This window comes from Pteropus alecto, unplaced genomic scaffold, assembly GCF_000325575.1.
Source record: "Pteropus alecto unplaced genomic scaffold, ASM32557v1 scaffold53, whole genome shotgun sequence".
Taxonomy (NCBI): Eukaryota; Metazoa; Chordata; class Mammalia; order Chiroptera; family Pteropodidae; genus Pteropus; species Pteropus alecto.
Genome location: NW_006434366.1, coordinates 505529 through 526098, shown reverse-complemented (window position 1 = coordinate 526098; position 20570 = coordinate 505529). Strand labels below are relative to the sequence as shown.

Sequence of the window (20570 nt, the reverse complement as noted above, 5' to 3'; positions counted from 1 at the left end):
TCCGGACCTTTCGATGCGCGTGGCCGCCGACGTGCGCGTTCCCGGTCCGGATATCTCGGTTCCTGGAGCCGCGGCCCGTGGGCAAGAGCGACTTTCGGGGGCGTGCGCGCGCCTGCCCGCGACCCCCGGATTCGGGTCGCGCGTCTTGCTGTTGGGTGGCGGCGCTGCCGGGAGCGCGCGCAGAACACCCCTTCTGCGCGGAGGGGCCGCGGGCGGGAGACTGGCAGTGTGAGGAAGGTTGCGGGTTGGGCCCTTCCTCCTCTGGTGACGTCCCCGGACTGCTCGGGAGAAACCAACCGGCTTTACGGTTTGGCTAGCGGCCCCGCAAAGGCGGAGAGGCGAGCGAGAGTGCTCGTTCTCCTCGAAGAATGCGGTTGACCCGAGGCCCATGTGCGGGGTGGGTGCTTGGGGAGGGTACTGTCCTGCTTGTAAAACTGAGTCCTGTTGGTCTGTGAGGGCTGCGAGTCCTCTCGAGTTTCCTCACCTTGTCCTGCTGCTTTGTGCTGGGGTAGGAAGGTTAATCCTAGGAGGCCCTTTCTTCAGCGGTACCTGCTTTTTTGTCACCGGAAAGTAATTCTTCCATAAGCGCTATTCCTACACATCATCTCCGTGCGATCCGGAAGGGGATCCTCTTCTGTGGACAAAGTGAAACTACTGGAGCTCTAAAATGCCACTTTAATTAAATCCTTAAAAGCCGCCTTCTGTGTGAATGGGAGGGACTGATTTGCACTGTTAGACTAAGGGCCCACTATTACTCAGCCAAAAAGTTGCCCAGAACAAAATTGAACAACTTGAGAATCAGTATTTTGCTTCTTCCCAGCGGAAGAAAGTCCTAAAATCTGCCCGTGTATCACTGCAAAAGGCACTTTAGATATAGGTTTCAGTCTTTTTCGGCCTTTTTTTTTTTTTTTTTTTTAAACACCAGTGCTGTGCTCTGTTGCCAAGGGAGTTATAGATTTGTCCTAGAGAAACACGCTTCTTTTTTCTAAGACAAGACATTTTCTAGTTCGTGTTTTACAGTCTTGTTTCATTAAGTTTAAGGAAAAATAAGCTAAGAGGAGGTAAAATTAATCAAATTTGATAATGATGGGGTAGTTTTTCTAATATACTGTATTTTAAGAACAAAGTTAAAATTTAAAAAGAGGCTGAGGATGGAAGGAACTTCTTTGTTCTGTTTTCTTCAGAATGTTACAAGTCTTAAGAACTCAGGACAAGCAACAGAAATACATGCAACATGGTGACTGGTGAGTTATAATCGTTCATATGCTGGAAATATGTGTGCAGTTCTTTTCTTGGTAATATTGAAACATTACAAACCCTGCCAATCATTCTCGGTACTGTCTGCCAGAAACTACTAGGTGCTGGAAAATAGAAGATGTGGGGGAACTGCATCTTTGAATCTAGCCACAGTTTGCTCTTTGAGCAATTTTCTCTTAAAGTGTAAGTGGGTGCAACTTTGAAGTTTTTAACGGGATGAGGCATCAGCTTTCCTAAGGACCTAAATGGTTCAAAGAAAAGCACTCAAGTTTATCTAGGGTACACTTAAATTTTTATGTATCTCTTAGGCCTGCTTGTTTTGGAATATTTTTGTTTTTAGCTATTAAGTTTTAGATATGACTTTTAAACGGTGTTTGCAGATATTTTTTGTAAGCTCATTAAAATTTACTTATTAGACGATGTCCTATTTCCAGTCCTCTGCGATGAATAATTTGTTTATTTCTCCATGAACCTCTGCCTTTCCACATCCCCTTTGCCATTTCAAACAAAAGATGCCATTTCAAACAAAAGATCAAATAGTAGTTGAAGTTTCTTGTGAATTTGAATTGCTCCAAAAAGGTAACCTAAGTCAGTAGTTCTGGATGTGACTGTCCTCCATTATGACAGCCTCAGAATCAGGGATTTCTTCCTTTAAACTTGCACGCCTTCTTTTAATTTAATCAGTTGTGAGTTGTCCTTGATGTGCCATGCTTCTTGCTTGTCTCCTTTTTAAATGGTCACCTTTTATCTCTAATGGTCTTTTATTTCTCAGCCTCAGATTGAGAGGTACATGAATACCTTTTCTTTTCTGTTACTTTGTATTTAGTTGCCCTGCATTTTGTTCCATATGTTTTAGGTCCTCTTCAGCCTTCACTTAAACTCATTTGTTTTTTTTCCTATGTGTCATACTGGATTGTAATTTGTGATTGTGCCTGCATGAAGAAACGATAGATTAACCTCTTTGCTGCAAGGGAGAAGAGAATTGTCCTTTGGTTTCACACTTCAGGGAAGGACAAAACTATAGGTAGAGCTGGTGGTCCATGTCAGAAAGCTCTTTTTTTTTTTTTTTTTTTTTTTAATTTTCAAAAGTTTGTGAAATATCTATATAAATTCAGATGATCTTTATACAATTTAGCGAAAAATTATAAAGTGAACCATTGTGTAATTACCACTTCTTCAAGAAATAGAACAATGCCAGCACCCCTGAACTAAACCCTTCCATGGGTCCCTTCCTGGTCACAGCTTCTCAACTTCTAGAGATAATTACTTTTCTGACTTCTATGATAATCATGTTCTCTGTTTTTATTTTTACAACTTTGTCTCCCTCAACAACGTGGTTTTGTATGCTTTTGAGATTTATGTAAATGGAATCACTCTGTCTTCCTTCTTTAGCATTGTGTTTGTGAAATTCATCCAGGTTGTGGGCAGCTGCAGTTCATTCATTCCCCTTTCTCTATAGTGTCCTGCTAGATGAATATACCATTCTAATATTGATAGACATCTTTATTCCTTCCAGTTTGAGGCTATTATTAACGATGCTACTGTGAACATTCTAATATAATTACCTTTGTATATGTGTGTGTCATATATACCTAGGGATAGAATTGCTGGGTGATATAGAATGGATGTTTTCAGCTTTACTAGATATTACGAATGGTTGTGCCAATTTACAGACGATCAACTTTTGGTAGGAATGTGAATTTAAGTTCCTGGTTGAAAGTGTGTTGTCCAAAAATAGAACCGTGGTGAAAATGCCCTAAATCAGGGACTCCTCTCAAAAAGGCATGGGGGAGATGAATGGCCCAATGGGATAATTTCTATCACAAACCCTGTAGTGGATTAATATCTTTAAGAATAGAAATATGTCTCCAAATTTGCTCCTTTAAAATGACTTACGTTAATTAGGACAAATGTGACTGCAACTACTTAAAATGGAAATTGATTTTTTTTCATGTGAATGAGTTCTTCATACTAGACTTCCTAAGCTATGAGGGGCCATTGCTAGAGTAGATGTGAATCTTGAGATGGGCCCACGAACAGGACTGTTGGGTAAACAGGAAGACAGGACTTTGAGGCAGCTCTCCTTTGTATCTTCTCTTAGTCTCCCATATATTTAAGATACACTCTGCAGATTCAGGAAGAGGTATCAGATTTGAGGGGACTCAAGAAGGAATAATTCCAGCGAGTACTTAGGTCTTTCCTTAGTACATAAATAGAAAAAAAAAAAAGCAATAGAAATGTAATAGATTGCTCTTTTAGAGTAACCTTTGTCTATGGTACCATTTTGTGTTCTAGTGATAAAATAATGATAACTTTCATATGTGAGAACCTGCTCTGTGTCAGGGATTACGCTAAGCTCAAATAAAAGAAGTACAGGAGAAATACTAGTGATCAAGGTGTGCATACAAAAGAAAAGTTTCTTGGGTCTGTTGGTTTTTGGGGTGGTTTGTTTGTTTATTGTTTTGCAAAGCAGCTATATACTTAAAGTATTCAGGAGCAAGTGATTGTTTACAGACTTCCTCCACCCAGTTGAGCCCCAGAGTGCTTTCCCATCTCTTTCCATTTCTGACTTCCAAAAATTGGGAGTACTCAACTGTCTCTCCAGCTTCATGTTTTTCATAAGTATTTTAATTAATATTTGCTGCTCCTCAACAGGTCTTTGACATGGAGCTAATTAAGATCTTATTTTGGGGATGGGGTTTATAGAGAGTAGTTTCGTGTTTATCCATTTCTCTTCATTATCAAGGCTCACCCCTGTGTGTCTTGTGAACAGCATCTTGAAGAAGTTAACAATTTTTGTTATTATGCAGGCTTCTGGTGCTTAATGGTTTTGTCTTTAAGAGTTCGAGATTTTGAGAGAAAAGTCATACTATGAGCAACCAGAATTGTTAGTGTCTGTTACTGTTTTTGCGATATAACCACCGTAAAAATTACTTTTTAATTTTTTTTGGTTTAATACAAATCGTGGAAAATACAGGAGAATGTTTAAGTCCTTTGTGATTCCACAACCCAGGCAAAACTACCATTAGCATTTAGATGCATTTTTTTTTGCCAGCCTTTTTTTTTATGTATATAATTAAGCAATGTTGGAATATATAAATACGATTGTGTTGTGGGGTAAGAATTTTCCAGGTATTAACAAGCTTTTTTTAAAGCTACTGTATTATAGCAAGAGCTGTGGAATCACACACTAAAAGCTTAGAAGCAGACTTTTATATGAATTTAGTATATAATGACAGTGGCATTCGAAGTCAGTGGGCAAAAGAATCTCTAGTTCAATAAATGATAAAGGGACAAGTTGGTCTTTGGAAAAAATGAAATTAGATGCTTATCTTACACTTTAGAATTTAGAAAAATAAATTCTAAATGGATCAGAGCATTATATTTAAAAATACACTGTAAATTTTAAAAATTGGAGATGGCTAATGACCTGATCTTATGGTAGGGAGGACTTTTTCTGGACATAAAAGCAAAGAGAGAAACCGTCATCACTATTGAATTTGTTTAATTTTTCTCAGTGTTGTTCTTTACTCAGCAACTGGTCTAAAATATTTCAATATATATCTGAAAGGTTTTTTTTCTCCCTTTTTAAGCCGCGCTTTTGTGTCAGGTCAAATGCTGACTTAATGTACTTTCATTATTGGGGTGTGTCAGTCTGGTGGATACTGCCAAGTGAGCAGGTTAAAAGGATAAGAAATGAAGTCATGTGTGTTTTAGTCCATATAAATGGACAGATTGGAATGTTCTTTGAAATTGCCTTAGTTTCTATTAATTTTTTAAATTTGTCATTGAATCCATTATTAATATTTTTTAACTTCCTCTGATTCTGTAGACTTCAACAGTCAGTGAAGAACCTCCTGGGGGCTTAGTGAAAGAAAAAAAGCATTTGGAAGCAAGGGCTTCTGCTTGAAGTTCCACCAACAGGAGGCTCTAAGCTGGGAGCGCTACAGAGGGTTTTATACTTTGGAATCTAAACTACTTGAAACATATGGCTAGCTGCTACTAACCAAAAGGCGTTTTTATCATAGAATTTTTCAAATGTTTTCACAAGAATAGAGAATAATATAATGAACATCTGTGTATGAACCTTTATCAACATTTTCTGAGTTTTATAGAATTTTTTCTACTTCAAGCTATTGATTTTTTCCTTTTTTTTGATTAAAGCTTAAAGAATGAACTTTGAGACTTTATAGCAGATACTTTCCTAAGCTTTTATTTCATTCTTTTTGAGATCTGAATATCCATCTTATTTACCCTTCTGCTCAGAGAATAAATTTATATTTAGACTAGAATTTCTTATAGTGACTTTTTTGAAGGTTGTATTCTAGAAATACTAATATGTAGGATTTGTTTGGAGCAGAATGATTTTTACCATATTTGGAACCTTGATTAAAAAAATAAGTTCTGAATTCGATTTGGTATGAAATGCTATGTTCTAAAACTAAAAGGTTGATTAAACAGAAATTATACTCATTTAGCTTAATGGTTGTCAAAACTAGAAGGCGTAGAATTTTGATTTCTTTATGTTACATAGTGGGTCAGTCTAGAGATACTCTAAAAATTAATGAGTCTACAAATAGAGGTTTACAACTATGAAAGTGATCATGGCAAAAATAAAAATATGATTGGCAGAGGTTGGGGAACATGATCAAGAATCAGAAGTCAACGCATATTTAGCTGTTTTTACTTTTCTTTCTCTCTCTTTTTTTTTTTTTTTTTAACACCTATAGCACCTTGTATATCTAGGTGGTCTCCCATCCAAGTACTAACCAGGCCTGGCCCTGCTTAGCTTCCGAGATCAGACGAAATCGGGCTCGTTCAGGATGGCATGGCTATAGACTGTTCTTACTTTTCATTTTATACTTTACCATTTGAACTTTTTTTTTTCCTTAGAAAATGATTGTATTACTTTTGCCCTCCCTCAAAAAAAACAAAACAAAAAACTAGGTGGAATTTCACACTGAAAACAAACTTGTTTCTGGGAAGAAAAGTTGAGGCAGTTCTCCTAATTTATATTAACATCAGACTTCAGATGAAGTTTAAACTGTTGGAATTACGGAAACTTGAAAAAGTGAAAAGAGATAAGGTCACTAGGAAGATTCTAGGACTGCCTCTACCAGGCAGTATTTGAATGAAGGTTTTCTAGTTCTATAAATTTAATTTGCAGTGTTTCTTTGTATTTGCTAATATTTATCTTCTCTCAGATTTGAGACAAAGTTTTTGTTGCATGATTCTCTATACTTTTTTAAAAAACTGCTTTGACACAGTAGCTGTGATTCCAGCACAAGCAGTCTTCAGAATTTAGTCTCAGTATTTTGTAGCAATGCAACTAATTGTTGAAGTAAATAAATTTTAGGAAAAGTAAATTTCAGTTGATCTCTGCTGTTTTATAATAGAGGTAAAAAAGACAAATAGATACCAGCATGGTATAGAATGGGTTAATTGCTATTCATATGTCTTTTGTTCTCTTTTGAGCAGAATGATATATGTAATAAGGGTATTAGAGTCACATATTGTGAACTTTGTTATGCTGTTGGCTCTATATTATGAAAGGTGCCTTCTTAAGGAAATTCCAGTCCTCATTCTCTTCTCAAAGGGAAGTTTAGATACATGCTGTGCTGATGTGGTGAGGTGATGAGTCACCTTTACTGGAGTGGCCTGCTCTGAATATGTAGTGGAAGAATGGAATGCTTGGCGTTGATGCTCTTCTTACACGTAGGTGCCATGGACATCATTGATAGCTTGATTTTGAAGTCTTACAGCAAACTTCCTAATTTTCTACTCTGAGAGAAAATAACTGAAAGCCCCTTCAGTGGAGAAGGAAGAGCTGGGTAAGGGAGATGGTCAGAGGAGAGGTGAGAAGGGGACAAACAATTAAATTTCAGAAAAGAGACCAGCAGCAGCAACTTCACCTGGTATTCCCTTGACCTGCACTTGCTAGTCTGTGCACTCTACTGTGCTTGGGGTTTCCTAAGAAAGAAGTGGAGGCTCTCCAGAGAGTAGTGGCTTAAGAATTTTGATTTTAGGCCGGATAAGGTATATGTGTTGTTTTTTATTTAGAGAGAAATGTATTTACAATATATTGTACATCATTATAAAAGATTTATTGCTGGGTCTTTCTGTTTGAAAGCACCGAATATAATTTGTATGCTATATTTACATAACATGCCACAGAAATATTGTCAGTGTCAGTAAATTAACAGCAGTAACAATCATATTTTTGTTTGGCCTTACTCTCCCTGTGGGTTTTTTCCCAATGTATATACTAACCATTTATTAAGGGAAAACATAACATTTATGGTTGTAAGTTATAGATATTACAGAAACAAAGAGTCTTAATCCTTCTTATTCCACACTGAATTCCAAACGTAATGAAGCACCATGTGTCAGCCATTTAGAGAGGACCAGGATATAGTCTTGTCTGCCAGTTACAGCCAGGTGGAATAGATGAGAGATATACCTTATATCTGTAACAAAAGGCAGAACATGTGAGCAGTGACAGAGAGACATATTTCTAGCCTTGCTGGCTCAAGGAAACAAATCACTATTCCAGACATTTGAGACTGACTGAGAGTCCTTTTGGCAAAAAGGTTTACTTGGTTTGTGTTACTCACGTATCCTACTGCTGCTTTTGTTCTGGAGGTGGAACTGATCAAGAAAGAATGGTATAAAGGCAGCGGCAGGGCACTCAGCCGTCCATAGATGATTGCGTGGTTATCCCCTAGGTAATTGAAAGTTACTATCCACCCCTGCAGATTAATTCTAAAGATGAATACCCAGATGAAAAACTTGTAGAATTATTTCTGATTTTTAGTAGTTACCTAGTTATTTAAGGCAGTATTCAACTCTCTCTCTACTTATTTTAATAATATTAATACTTATGTAGGACTATCTATATGTTAGGTACTTTCTAAGTGCTTTACATATATTTAATCTTCATATCAACTTTATGAGGTAAAACTGTTTTATGCCAATTTTATAGACAAGAAAACTAAGATTAACGGGCTTATCTAGGATTACACAGCTAAGGAGAGATGGAGCTAGTATTTGAACCCAGGCAGTCTGGCTGCAAAATCCATGCTCTTAACCAGTAAGCGATGTTAACAAATGAATGTGAGCAGTATATGGCAAAATGGGATTTTGGGTGGTTCTAATGAGAGGTGAAGAGCACATCCCCTGTCTCTTGGGTCTTGCCACAGCTAGGTAGTATACCTGACCCTTCACTGTAGGACATAGTTGACAGTGTAAATAGAACATGTTAGTAGGAATCCCTAGCTTTCTTGGTAGTCCTCTTTGTGTGATGGTCACAGAGCAGTTTTGCGTGTGACTTATTGTCCGCTGCTTGGCTCTGCAGAAAAGATGGAATTGGCCTAGTGCTGGGTGGAGAGTGTGTTTTTGGCCTCTTTCATCCAGTACTGTGATGCATGCTTTTGTTTTTTGTCCTCAGTGTGATAGTTTGATTTAAGAATTTTTTATGGAAATAATTTTCAGATGCCATTAACTGAAAAAATAAGGTGGTATAATAAAATTTTACTTCGGATTCCAGATGTTTACAGCTGCCCTGAATATTTCACTCTGATGCAAGAGAGATTGCCCTGTGCATTTCAAGGTATAAAAACAACAGCATAATTTTGACTTCTGGCCATTTATTTTTATTACTAGGAACCCTAAGGACTCTACAATATGAATAATTCTCTGGAGAACACCATCTCCTTTGAAGAGTACATCCGAGTGAAGGCGCGGTCTGTCCCGCAACACAGGATGAAAGAATTTCTGGACTCACTAGCCTCTAAGGGGCCAGAAGCCCTTCAGGAGTTCCAGCAGACGGCGACTACCACCATGGTGTACCAGCAGGGTGGGAATTGCATTTACACAGACAGCACCGAAGTGGCCGGGTCTTTGCTTGAACTTGCCTGTCCAGTCACCACCAGTGTTCAGCCACAAACCCAGCAAGAACAGCAGATCCAGGTTCAACAGCCACAGCAGGTTCAGGTAAAAGGGAAATGATGAGGTGCATCCTATTTAATAGACTTTATTTGCCATCACAATTTTGGCTAGTGTGAGCATTCCATCTATATACAGATGTTAGGTTATTTTCACTAGGGGGAATGCCGTTTTTTGAAACATTTTATTTAACACAAAGGCTTTTATATTTCATAGTTAATCAGACTAAAAATATTCGCAACCATTGTAAACTGAAAAGACCGTAGATATTTGCCATTTGCTTTGGAGAATTGAACAGTATAGAAATAGAGGTCTGGGACTGGATTTGGGAGGGACACAGCTATATGTGACTGAAGTTTCCCTTCTGTTACCCTGAGTAGATCAAGAACACAGGTTTAGTCTTGGCTCATTACTAAAAGCATGACATTTGGAACTTGTTTCAAAATGGAAAGGCTGATATATTTTAATGATTTTCATTTAGTTGTATGGCTCCATGATTGAATCACTTGTAGGTTTTTAGGTCTGTATTTGCTGTTTATAGGTCTCAAGAAATAATGCTAATAGATAATAAGCTTACTGAAAGAGGAGAAACTAATATATTTGCTGAGATGGGAAAAGTTTTTCTCTTTAAGGGGTCCTTATGTGAAACTAATAATCTCTAGTTACAAATTTTGTTTTCTTGCTTCTGTCTATTGTGGTTGCATTTCATTTTGCCCTCAGTGCTTTTTCCATCAAGAAAATAGGAAAGGGAGTGAAACATGATGGAGACGCAGGAATGTGGAGTGATGTGTCCGATGAGATAGAATGTAGCCCCTTTGCCCCTGGGGGATATATGTGGGTGGAATGGACATGGCTCTAGGTTGAAATTTGACTACCCCTCTTATTCGTTGACATGATCTTTAATATTTTTAGCCCTATTTTTTTCACATATCAAGTGGAAGTAGTATTTAGTGAGACTCAGTGAGATAGTAGATGAAGCACCTGGTACATGGAGAAATACAGTGGTTTACTGCAGTCTTTGTAAGGAAGGAAGGGCAGGGAAAGGTAAATAAGGGGATGGCCAGGGTGTAAACCTCAATGTGCTGGTGACATTTGAGTTAAGACCAAAGATAGTTGGCAAACGTGGTTATCTGAGGAAGGAACATTCCAAATCAGAAAGTCCTCAGGTTGGATCCCGCTTATTTGAAAAACGGCAAAAGAAAAAAAGGCTAGTTGTATAATTGGAGTTCACTGAGCAAATGGATGAGACTAGAGAGGTGACCCGTGTGCTCTGAATATAGGGCTGAACAGACCTGCCTACTCAACTCTTTGCCCCATAGTATTGTGTCTCAACCTAACTCTTTGATAAGAATAAAAAATTTTACCTATATTATTATTTGAAATTTCACAATTTACTACCTTGAAGGGCTTAGGCTGTATTCTAGATTGCTGTTTTAAATTCAATTATGGTAAAATTAGGTTGCTTTTTTAAAATGATTTGTCATCACCCCAGAGAATTTGTTCTGTTCCCATGACTTCATCTGTCCAGCCTACAGGCAGCACATAGATGGTTGGATTTGACAAAGTAATTACATCCTTAGAACAATTTTAGTGAATTGCTAGGAGACAAAGGTATAGAAGTTAATTAGAAGAGTAGCTGTCTGAATTAAACTGTTTCTTTACTCCCTCTTACTACCACACTCACATTTCTGACCACCAGATGTGTGGGATTTTTTCCACATCGACCAATTCTCCAACACTAGCTGGCTTTCCTGCAATTCCGTTCACTTCTGATACTGTCTTCTTGTAGTTAACATCAGATCCCTCAAATTAAGGGATCAGTTCCCTAAGACTTGACACCCACTTCAGACACCAGTAGCAGGTCCCAGGTTGTCACCTGTACTTCTGATTGACTGGCTAGAAATTGGGGCTCTCTTTACCCCTCCTTGGGTTCAATAATTTGCTAAAACAGCTAACAGAACTCAGGGAAACATGTTTACTGATTTATTATATAAAAAAGGATACAGATGAACAGCCAGATAAATAGCACGAGGTTCTGAAGGGTTCTGAGCACAGGAGCTTCTGTCCCCATGGGGTTGGTGTACACTACCTTCCCAGCACATAGATGTGTTCACCAACCCAGAAGCTCCCTGAATCCCATACTTCTGGGATTTTTATGGAGACTGAATCACATAGTTATGATTAATAACTCAATTTCTAGGCCCTCTTGGCCCTCCAGGGAATGGGCGATGGGGTTGAAAGTACCAGGCTTCTAATAATTGACTTGGTCTTTCTGGTGACCAGCCCCCATCCAGGAGCCCCCCAGGAGTTGCCTCATTAGAACACAGGATATTCCTAACACCTTTATTATCACTTAGGAAATTACAAAGGTTTTAGGAGCTCTGGCCAGGAACCAGAGACAAAGACCAAAATATATATTGCTTACATCATAATATCATGGTAATATATGTCTAGTTAAGATAGGGAGGCACCTTCTGAAGGCAAAAGGAAGAGTTCTCATGTAAATGCCTTGACAGTGTGTATAATACTAGAAAACGCCCAAGTTTCCTGTTGCTGACAGGTCTGGCTGAGCTAGGTGAAGGAGATTCATTTGAAACTTCCCTTGCAAGAGCCCTCTTGAGTTGGATACTTCCTAAAGCACTCACATGTCGTTAACTGTGTGTGCCAGAGGAAAGGCCCTCTGATGTTGAATGCCAAGGCTTGGGTTTTGCTTAGCACCTATAGAACTGTACTTTCTTCTCTGCTTTTCTACAGGGCAGGAACTGAGGCTTTATACAAGGCTGGTTGGTCATTCTGGCCTCTTTCTAAGTGAAGGATGCTTTGGGAAAGGGGACTTCTTAGCACTACTTTTGTTGCTAGAAGTCAAAATCTGAAGTCTTCAGTGGCTCAAAGTGCAACTCTTCTTCATTTGTCATCCCAACTTCTATCCCTTTTTCTCTTTTTCTTCTTGCTGTTGCACATTCCTTCCATGCCGGAACATTCCCTAACCCCTCATCGCAGTGTAGAATTGCTGAGAGTGAAGAAGGAGGTAACCAAGAGCCAGACTTGGCCCTTAGACAAACGTGAGTTTGGTCTGCCTCTGCTACATTAGATAATATCTTAAGCAAGTGGCTTAACCACTTTGAATCTATTTTCTTATCTACGTCATGGAATTAAAAGAATTTAGATGTTACAGTTACTTCGAGAATTACATAAGCACAGCCCTAAGCACACTGCCTGGCACATAGTAAGCCCCCAGTAAATAAGTAATGGCTGCTGCTATTGTTTTCTTCCTCCTCTTCTCCTCATTAGTACCATTCCTATCTAGGACCCCAGTTGCTTTTCAAACATTTGAAAGGTATCTAGACAAATATTTATTAGTAAACAAGTGTTTCCAGTTTGCCATTTTTGCCTCTTTTTATAAGACTTATAATGTTACAGATGTAGGTTAAAATCTCTAGTACCTCTATGAACAACCGCCTCTCCCAGGATAAATACTATCTTAAAGTTTCAGCTTGCAGTGATGTTTTCTGTATCCATCTGGGTTTCGAGTTTTAGTTATAAATATCAGGCAACATTTCCCATTCTTCCCCTAGTTTACTCAGAAAAAAAAAATTCACTAAAGGATAGTAGTTCATGAAATTCATGGGAGGGCCAGAGAATCATTCGAGGAGGCGGCACAGCTAGGAACAGGACTCAAGTTGCATTGCTAGCCTGGCAGAGACCTTCAGCCACACCACTAGGCACATCCTCATCCTTACACAGTCTTTCATTGGGATTTATGCCATCTTGCTCCATTTCTGCCACATTCCTCCACTCTCACCAGAAAATGGAGGTTGTGGTTCTTGTTGCCTCATGTAGCTCCTTTCTGAGTCCAAGTTTCATGCAGTGTGTCTAATTTGGGAATCTTTGGTCACATGCCTTCACTCTAGCTGCAGGAGTGTTTAGGAGAGTGATCCATGCTTCTGCCTTGGGGAGGCAGCGCTCATAGTATATTCTGGAAACATGGATTTGAAGCCAAAAATAATTAAAATCAGCTATTCTCACTGCCTGATCATCACTTTGGATTGGTGAACTATTTATATGCCTCTTCTGGCCCTTTATGTCCAGTCTTTAACCCACGTTTAAATTTCTTCCCTGTTTATGTTTCTAAGTTCATTTGTATAAGAGTTTGGTAAATGTTTACTACTTGGATAAAGACTTTACTACTTTCAGAAAAGTGTTATTTGAAAGATGAAATTTGGCCAACATCCCTAAGGTTTTTCCGACTAGTCGTTAAAAGACACGGTTGGGTTTGGATCCTAGGTGCTGTGATTCCTCACCTAGTGGGGTTGTCTCTTGGCACACTGAGCAGTATCATCAGCAGTCCCTCCTCAGTGAGACTCAAACAAAAAATAGAATGTAAGACATATGCTATTCTAAATTTTCTAGTAGCCTCTTTTTAAAAAGAAGAAAAGAGGTGAAATTGATTTTTTTAAAATCACATTTAACCCAACATATTATTTCTACATGTAGTTAATATATTATTAATGAACTCTTTACCTTTTTTTGGTATAAAGTTTTCTAATCTGGTTGTCTTTTGCACTTGCAACACATTGTAATTTGGACAAGCCATATTTCATGTGATTGCTAACCACATGTGACTAATGGATATTGGACCAGTGCAACCTAAGGGAAATGTGGGAGAAAAGTTGTTTCTTATTTCTTGTGGAAATAGGAAAGTAAATTTAAACATTGTTTATGAGGTGGAATTTGGAAATCGACCCAACACACAACCCAGTTAATTCTCCTTTAAATAGAATATTGGTTGTCTACGGCCATGCTACCCTGAACAATCCCAATGTCTGTTCTCGGAAGCTAAGCAGGGTTGGGCCTGGTTATTACTTGGATGGGAGATGACCTAGGAAGACCAGGTGCTGTAGGCATAAAAAATAAAACATAAGGGATTGTAAGCTGACAAGGTCCTTGCAATCTGTGAGGTCAACGAAAGGTTGCCTCGCCTAAAAGATAGATAGATAGATAGATAGATAGATAGATAGATAGATAGAATAGATAGATTAGATAGATAGATAGATAGATAGATAGATAGATAGAAAGAAAGAAAGAAAATTGGTTTTATACTTTAGCCAAAACAAAACAAAAAAGGACAACCACAAATGGTATTATTTAGATATGTATATTTTTAGTTTTAGTGATTGAAAGAAGATTCCTAATGGGGTATTACGTGTATTATTTCATGGTTTCTCATTAGTTGGAGTACTTAGTCCTTATGTTGTATTGAGCTCTGGATTACATAGGTTCTGCACAGACCCTGAGGAAAAAGAAATAGGTTATTCACCTGTAAACTAGTTAAAAGCCTAGACAAGTGAGGTCCAATAAAACTTCTAGACTAGTGGTTATCAAACTTTAGGGTACATTGGAATCACTTGGAAGGTTTCTTAAAACAAATGCCCTCCCCGGCCCACAAATTCTGATTGAGTAGATCTAAGGTCAATTCTGAGAATTTGCATTTCTTTTTTTTTCCAGTTTTATTGAGATATAATTGACATGTGACACTGTATAAGTTTAAGGTGTACAGCTTAATGATTTGACATATTATGAAATGATTATGATGAATGTTTAGTTAACATTCATCATCGCATATATATAAAAAAGAAAAAAATATCTTCCTTGCGATGAGAACTGTTAGGATTTACTCTTAAACAGCTTTCATATATACCATACATTAATGTTAACTACAGTCATATTGTACCTTACATCCCCAGTATGTACTTATAACTGGAGGTTTGTACCTTTTGACCACTTTTATCAAATTCCTTCTCCCCTCCCTCCCGACCTCTGGTAACCACAAATCTAATCTCTTTTTCTATGAGTTTGGTTGGTTTTGTTTTTTAAATTCCATATATAAGTGAGATAATATAGTATTTGTCTTTCTCTGACATATTTTACTTAGCGTAATGCCCTCAAGGTCCATCCGTGTTATCACAAACAGCAGGATTTCCTCCTTTTTTTATGGATGAATAATATTCCATTGTATATATATAAATTCCACAAGTTCTTTATCCATTCATCCATTGATGGACACTTAGAGTGATTTTGTGTCTTGGCTATTGTAAATAATGCTGCTTGGAATATGGGGTGCGGATATCTCCTCAACATAGTGTTTTCATTTCCAGAGAATCTGCATTTCTAACAGTTTCCCAAGTCAACGCTGCTTGCTGCTGATCTGTGGACCACATTCAAACATACTTCCTGAAAATCTTAATTGATAATATATACTCAGTGAAATAAAAAATCTAGGAAAGAGGTCATCAGAAAAAAAGAAACTAAACCAGCTCAGAAGTGATATCCAATCCTAGTTTGGTTGCTGTCCAAAAGACCTAGAAAGCAATGTGTCCAGGTTAAAATAGAATGCTCAAGGAGAAAGTAATTAGTACTATACACATATGATCAAGAACCCAGATGTGTAGTTATTTTAAGTGCATCTCTTAACAACAACAAAGGCAGTTACAAACTCTGGAAAAGGTGGTGAGGGCAGCCGAATAAGAAGGGAACTAAAATATATTATGAATTTTGAGAGATTAATAGAAGATAAGAAACAGTGCTTTTTAAAGCAACAGAAAACCAAACTCATTTCCCTGGAAATGTCCTCTTCCCTTTTCTAGGATACTCTAGGCTTAGGAATGATCTTCCTTTTTCTATTTCTTGAGATTCAACTTAATCTAGGCTTAATTCAATTATTAAGCCTAGATTAAGTTTTCTGCTGTAAGAAAATATAGTTAATTTTCTGCTGTAAGAAAATATAGTTTTGGTTTAGATCTGTTAGTTTCTGACCTAAGTATTATAACCTTGAAAATTGCAGCTAAACCTATTAAGAAACATAGAGTTAATAAAGTACAATACCAATTTCTGAATTCCTTTCTTAGATTTTTGCCTTTTCGTCCTTTTTTTTTGTTAAGGACTCTTTTAGGAGCTATAAATTCAAGTAAAAATTTTTTTTTACTTTGCTGAGTTTTCAAAGTATTACTATGACCATGTAGTAATTATCAGATAAAGAGTTGTTTTTATATAAATAAAAAATTTGAAGAGAGGTAACCCAAATAACATTTAATTTCTTATTGACTTAGGATACTTATGAATAAATTATAAACATATATCTGGATTTCTTATTCATTGCGTTGACATGGGTAAAGAAATGCCAGAAAGTGCTTTAACTCTTTTTTTTTTTTTTTAATTAAAAAAAATTTTTTTTATCTCAATTAGTTGACATTTCATATTTTTATATTAGTTTCAGGTGTACAGCTTAGTGGTTAGACATTTACCTAATTTACAAAGTGATCCCCTCAATTAGTCTAGTATCCATCTGGTACTATACATAGTTATTACAATATTATTGACTATATTCCTTATGCTGTATTTTATATCCCCGTGACTATTTTGTAACTACCAGTTTGTACTTCTTAATCCCTTCACCTTTTTCACTCAGTCCCCCAAATCCCCTCCCATCTGGCAATCCTAGCTTGTTTTCTGTATCTGTGAGTATGTTTTTGTTTTGTTTGTTGGTTTATTTTTTTCTTTAGATTCCACATACCAGCGAAATCATATGGTATTTGTCTTTCTCTGCCTGAGTTATTTCACTTAGCATAGTACCCTCTAGGTCCATCCATGTCATTGCAAATGGTAAGATTTTTTATTTAAGATTATTTATTTTAAGATTCACTGGTATAAAGAAATAATACTTATAAGGAAGAAAATATTTTTGAGCACCTACTATGTACAAATAAACATTATGCTCACGCCAACTCTAAGGAAGTAGGGGTTCTCCCCCTTTTTTTAATACCTGAGGAAACTGATACTTAGAGGACTCAGCCTGAAAAGCACAGTGTCAAGTCTGTGATCTCAAGACTTATGCTCTTTACACAACCTCCTTGCTTATCTCTTTAAATTAGTAACGGCTTTATTGAAATATAATTCACTCATTTAGTGTACAATTAAGTGGTTTTTAAGTCTATTCACAGAGTTGCGCAACAGTTAATGCAATTTTAGAATATTTTCATCACCCTAAAAAAGAAACCCGGTACCCATTAAGCAGTTACTTAATGTAATTGTTTCCAAGGTTCATCTGTGTTGTAGCATGCGTGAAAATATCATTCCTTTTTATTGTTAAATAAGATTCTGTTGTATGGAAATCTCACATTTTATTTATCCATCAGTCAGTGGACATTTAGGTTACTTACACTTTTTGGCTATTATGAAAAATGCTGCTATAAATATTCATATCCAAGTTTTTGTGTGGACACAGTTTAATTTCTCTTGGTTATATACTAGGAGTGGAATTGCTGGGTCATATGGTTTGTTTTGCATATCTTTGTATGTTTAACCTTTTGATGAACTGCCGACATTTAAAAGAAGAGTGAAAAAATGAGCAAAAGTTCTGATATTTCCTTCGTAGGCCCCAGGCTATAGTCTTGCTTGCTGTTGGATGGGTGTATGTTGCTCTTACTGAATGAAGTGTGATGCTGGAGACTTGGAATTGTGGCCCCCTCAGAAGCCTTGGGTATAGCAGCCCATTCTCTTCACATTATCCAGGGCCTATGCCTGAGGTCTTTTCTTCTATTCTCATTGTTGCCTGGTTAACTCACTAATGAATCTCGTCGCTGCAGGTACAGGTACAGGTACAGCAGTCTCCACAGCAGGTCTCGGCTCAACAGCTCTCCCCGCAGCTCACCACTGTTCACCAGCCTGCTGAGCAACCTATCCAGGTCCAGGTGCAAATCCAAGGCCAAGCACCACAGCCGGCAGCCCCTTCCATCCAGACCCCGTCTCTGCAGAGCCCCAGCCCCTCGCAGCTGCAGGCAGCCCAGATCCAGGTGCAGCACGTGCAGGCAGCCCAGCAGATCCAGACTGCAGAGATCCCAGAGGAGCACATCCCCCATCAGCAGATCCAGGCTCAGTTGGTGGCTGGCCAGTCTCTTACTGGGGGTCAACAGATCCAAATCCAGACCGTGGGGGCCCTTTCCCCACCACCGTCCCAGCAAGGCTCACCGCGGGAAGGGGAGCGGCGGGTTGGCACAGCCAGTGTTCTCCAGCCAGTGAAGAAGCGCAAAGTGGACATGCCCATCACTGTGTCCTATGCCATCTCAGGGCAGCCGGTGGCCACCGTGCTGGCCATTCCACAAGGCCAACAGCAGAGTTATGTATCTTTGAGGCCAGACTTACTGACAGTGGACAGTGCCCACCTGTACAGTGCTACTGGGACCATTACTAGCCCTACAGGAGAAACCTGGACCATCCCTGTTTACTCTGCCCAGCCCCGGGGGGACCCTCAGCAGCAGAGCATTACCCATATTGCCATTCCCCAGGAAGCCTACAATGCAGTTCACGTCAGTGGCTCACCCACGGCCCTGGCAGCTGTAAAGCTGGAGGATGACAAGGAGAAGATGGTGGGCACCACATCTGTAGTGAAAAACTCCCATGAAGAGGTAGTGCAGACCCTTGCAAACTCTCTCTTTCCAGCACAGTTCATGAATGGCAACATCCACATTCCAGTGGCTGTGCAGGCTGTAGCAGGCACATACCAGAATACAGCTCAGACTGTCCATATATGGGACCCTCAGCAGCAGCCGCAACAACAAACGCCGCAGGAACAGACGCCGCCACCGCCGCCGCCACCGCCACAGCAGCAGCAGCTCCAGGTTACTTGTTCAGTAAGTGAGACTTATCTGCAGGGCAGCCTGCTCCCTCAGGGGCCCAGTATAACACTGAACTTACCTGGCAACCTCTAGCACCTATGGCTTGTTTACTGCAGTGATGTTGGTCTTACAGTAACACAGCATTTAATATTTTAGTTGGGATGGGGGAGGAGGGACAGAAGCAACAGGTGAAGTTATACAACGGGCAGTAGTGCTATCCTGGTACCCGGAGGTAAATGAAATGACCAGTAACTGATTTGGAGCTTCCCTGGGGTACTTCATTGTAATCTCTCTTTAGGAAGAGTAAAGTTCTAGGTAGAGACTAATAGGACAGCCCAAGTGTTATTCTCGTCCTAGGAGCCACTTTGTGCATCACAAATAAACTGATCTAGTGGAACTTCTGTAGTTTAGCATACAGACTGTAAACTAATCACAGTGGAGAGGCTGTGAAATTGTTCCTTCTTGTCATCTGTGGACACAGTGTAGGTAAATAAGATCTGAAATACCTCCTGGTTGGTCTATTACGAATGATCACCTTTGGGAATCTTGAACAAACCACCTATGCAGTGAGATTTCCCAAAGGTGTTTTTATGTTCCTTAAAAATAGGCAAAATAAGCCTTGGTTAATTGACTTCTGTCATGACAACTATGTTGAAAAAAATTTTTAAGCTTTTTATTTTGAAGTAATTTAGATTTACAGAAAAGTTGCAAAAACAGAACTCTGTTAAAATTTTAACTTTAAAATTGTTTGGCTCTTTTATCTTTTCTAATTGTTCATCTTCTTAAGGCTGTCTTCTTTTAAGACCGCTAGTAAACTTTCCAATCCCTTGTCTAGTAGACCTTTAGAGTGGATATAGGGCCTTTAATCTCATGAAACTGTTGCAAACAGTGTGCCTCAGAGGGCAGGGGCTCCTGGGAATGCATGTGAGGGAGCTGGCACAAACAAGGCACTATTAGACCAGGGACCACATTCAGAAACTCAGGCCATAAATGACTGATTAAACAAATGCTGACCAAGCGGTTTCATAAAGGTAATAGTATATTGTCTTAGGTGACTTTGTTAAGGAACTATTAAATATCCAGCTGTCAGGGTTAGCAGTAGAACAGGACAGATTCATTGCTTCAGGTAACTTATATAGTCCAGTTGTAGTAGTAAGAACATACGATTTCTACATCTTCGAGTTATTTATAAGGCAGCATTTTCAAGTGTGACATTGTGTGCCACACACACACAAAGACAAACTAGGAATTCAGAAATCATTCTAGGTTAAAAAGTCAGCAGAGGCATCTTTGTGGGAAAAGTAGCATACGCTCTCTAGCTTTAGCTTAGATTGACAAAAGAATGGAGCAGCATGAATACAGAGTCAGGGATGGAAAGAAGGGACACGGCCCAGGGAAACATGAGAAGGGGGCTGTGGGATTAGCATTAGTTTAGGGGCAAAGGGGTTATCTTCCTGGGATGAAGAGTGCCGTTTGATCTGATGATCTGTGATGGAAAAGTTTTCCAGAATCCTGAGTCATGATAAGAATCAAGTGCTGGTGTGTAGAATTGATTGCATGTAGTAGTAGAGACCAGCCAGGAGACTTGTAATAGGGCTCTATGCTCAGTTTTGCTCAGAGGGATGGAGCTCTTCAGGCCTCTCTTCTCAGCTCTCTTGGGCCCGATGGTCCAATTTGCAGGTCAGGCCTCTTGGTGCT

At 38.8% G+C, this 20570-nt stretch overlaps 1 protein-coding gene and 1 pseudogene across 6 annotated transcripts in view; one reads left to right on the top strand and one right to left on the bottom strand.

Moving 5' to 3' along the window:
- The window catches only part of QRICH1 (glutamine rich 1), a 34900-nt gene that overhangs the window by 611 nt on the left and 13719 nt on the right, over nucleotides 1-20570 (top strand). For 3 of the 6 annotated variants that reach the window (XM_025044871.1, XM_015587184.2, XM_015587183.2), the window contains exons 2-3: nucleotides 8920-9249; nucleotides 17844-18887. In XM_025044871.1, the coding sequence (XP_024900639.1) occupies nucleotides 8941-9249; nucleotides 17844-18887 (1353 nt within the window). In that variant the 5' untranslated portion in view covers nucleotides 8920-8940. Of the gene's footprint in view, nucleotides 1-269; nucleotides 398-1184; nucleotides 1245-8919; nucleotides 9250-17843; nucleotides 18888-20570 lie in introns of those variants that run through there. The other 3 variants (XM_025044870.1, XM_006909072.3, XM_006909074.3) reach the window with 2 other exon arrangements.
- LOC112477558 lies at nucleotides 5979-6097 on the bottom strand (annotated as a pseudogene).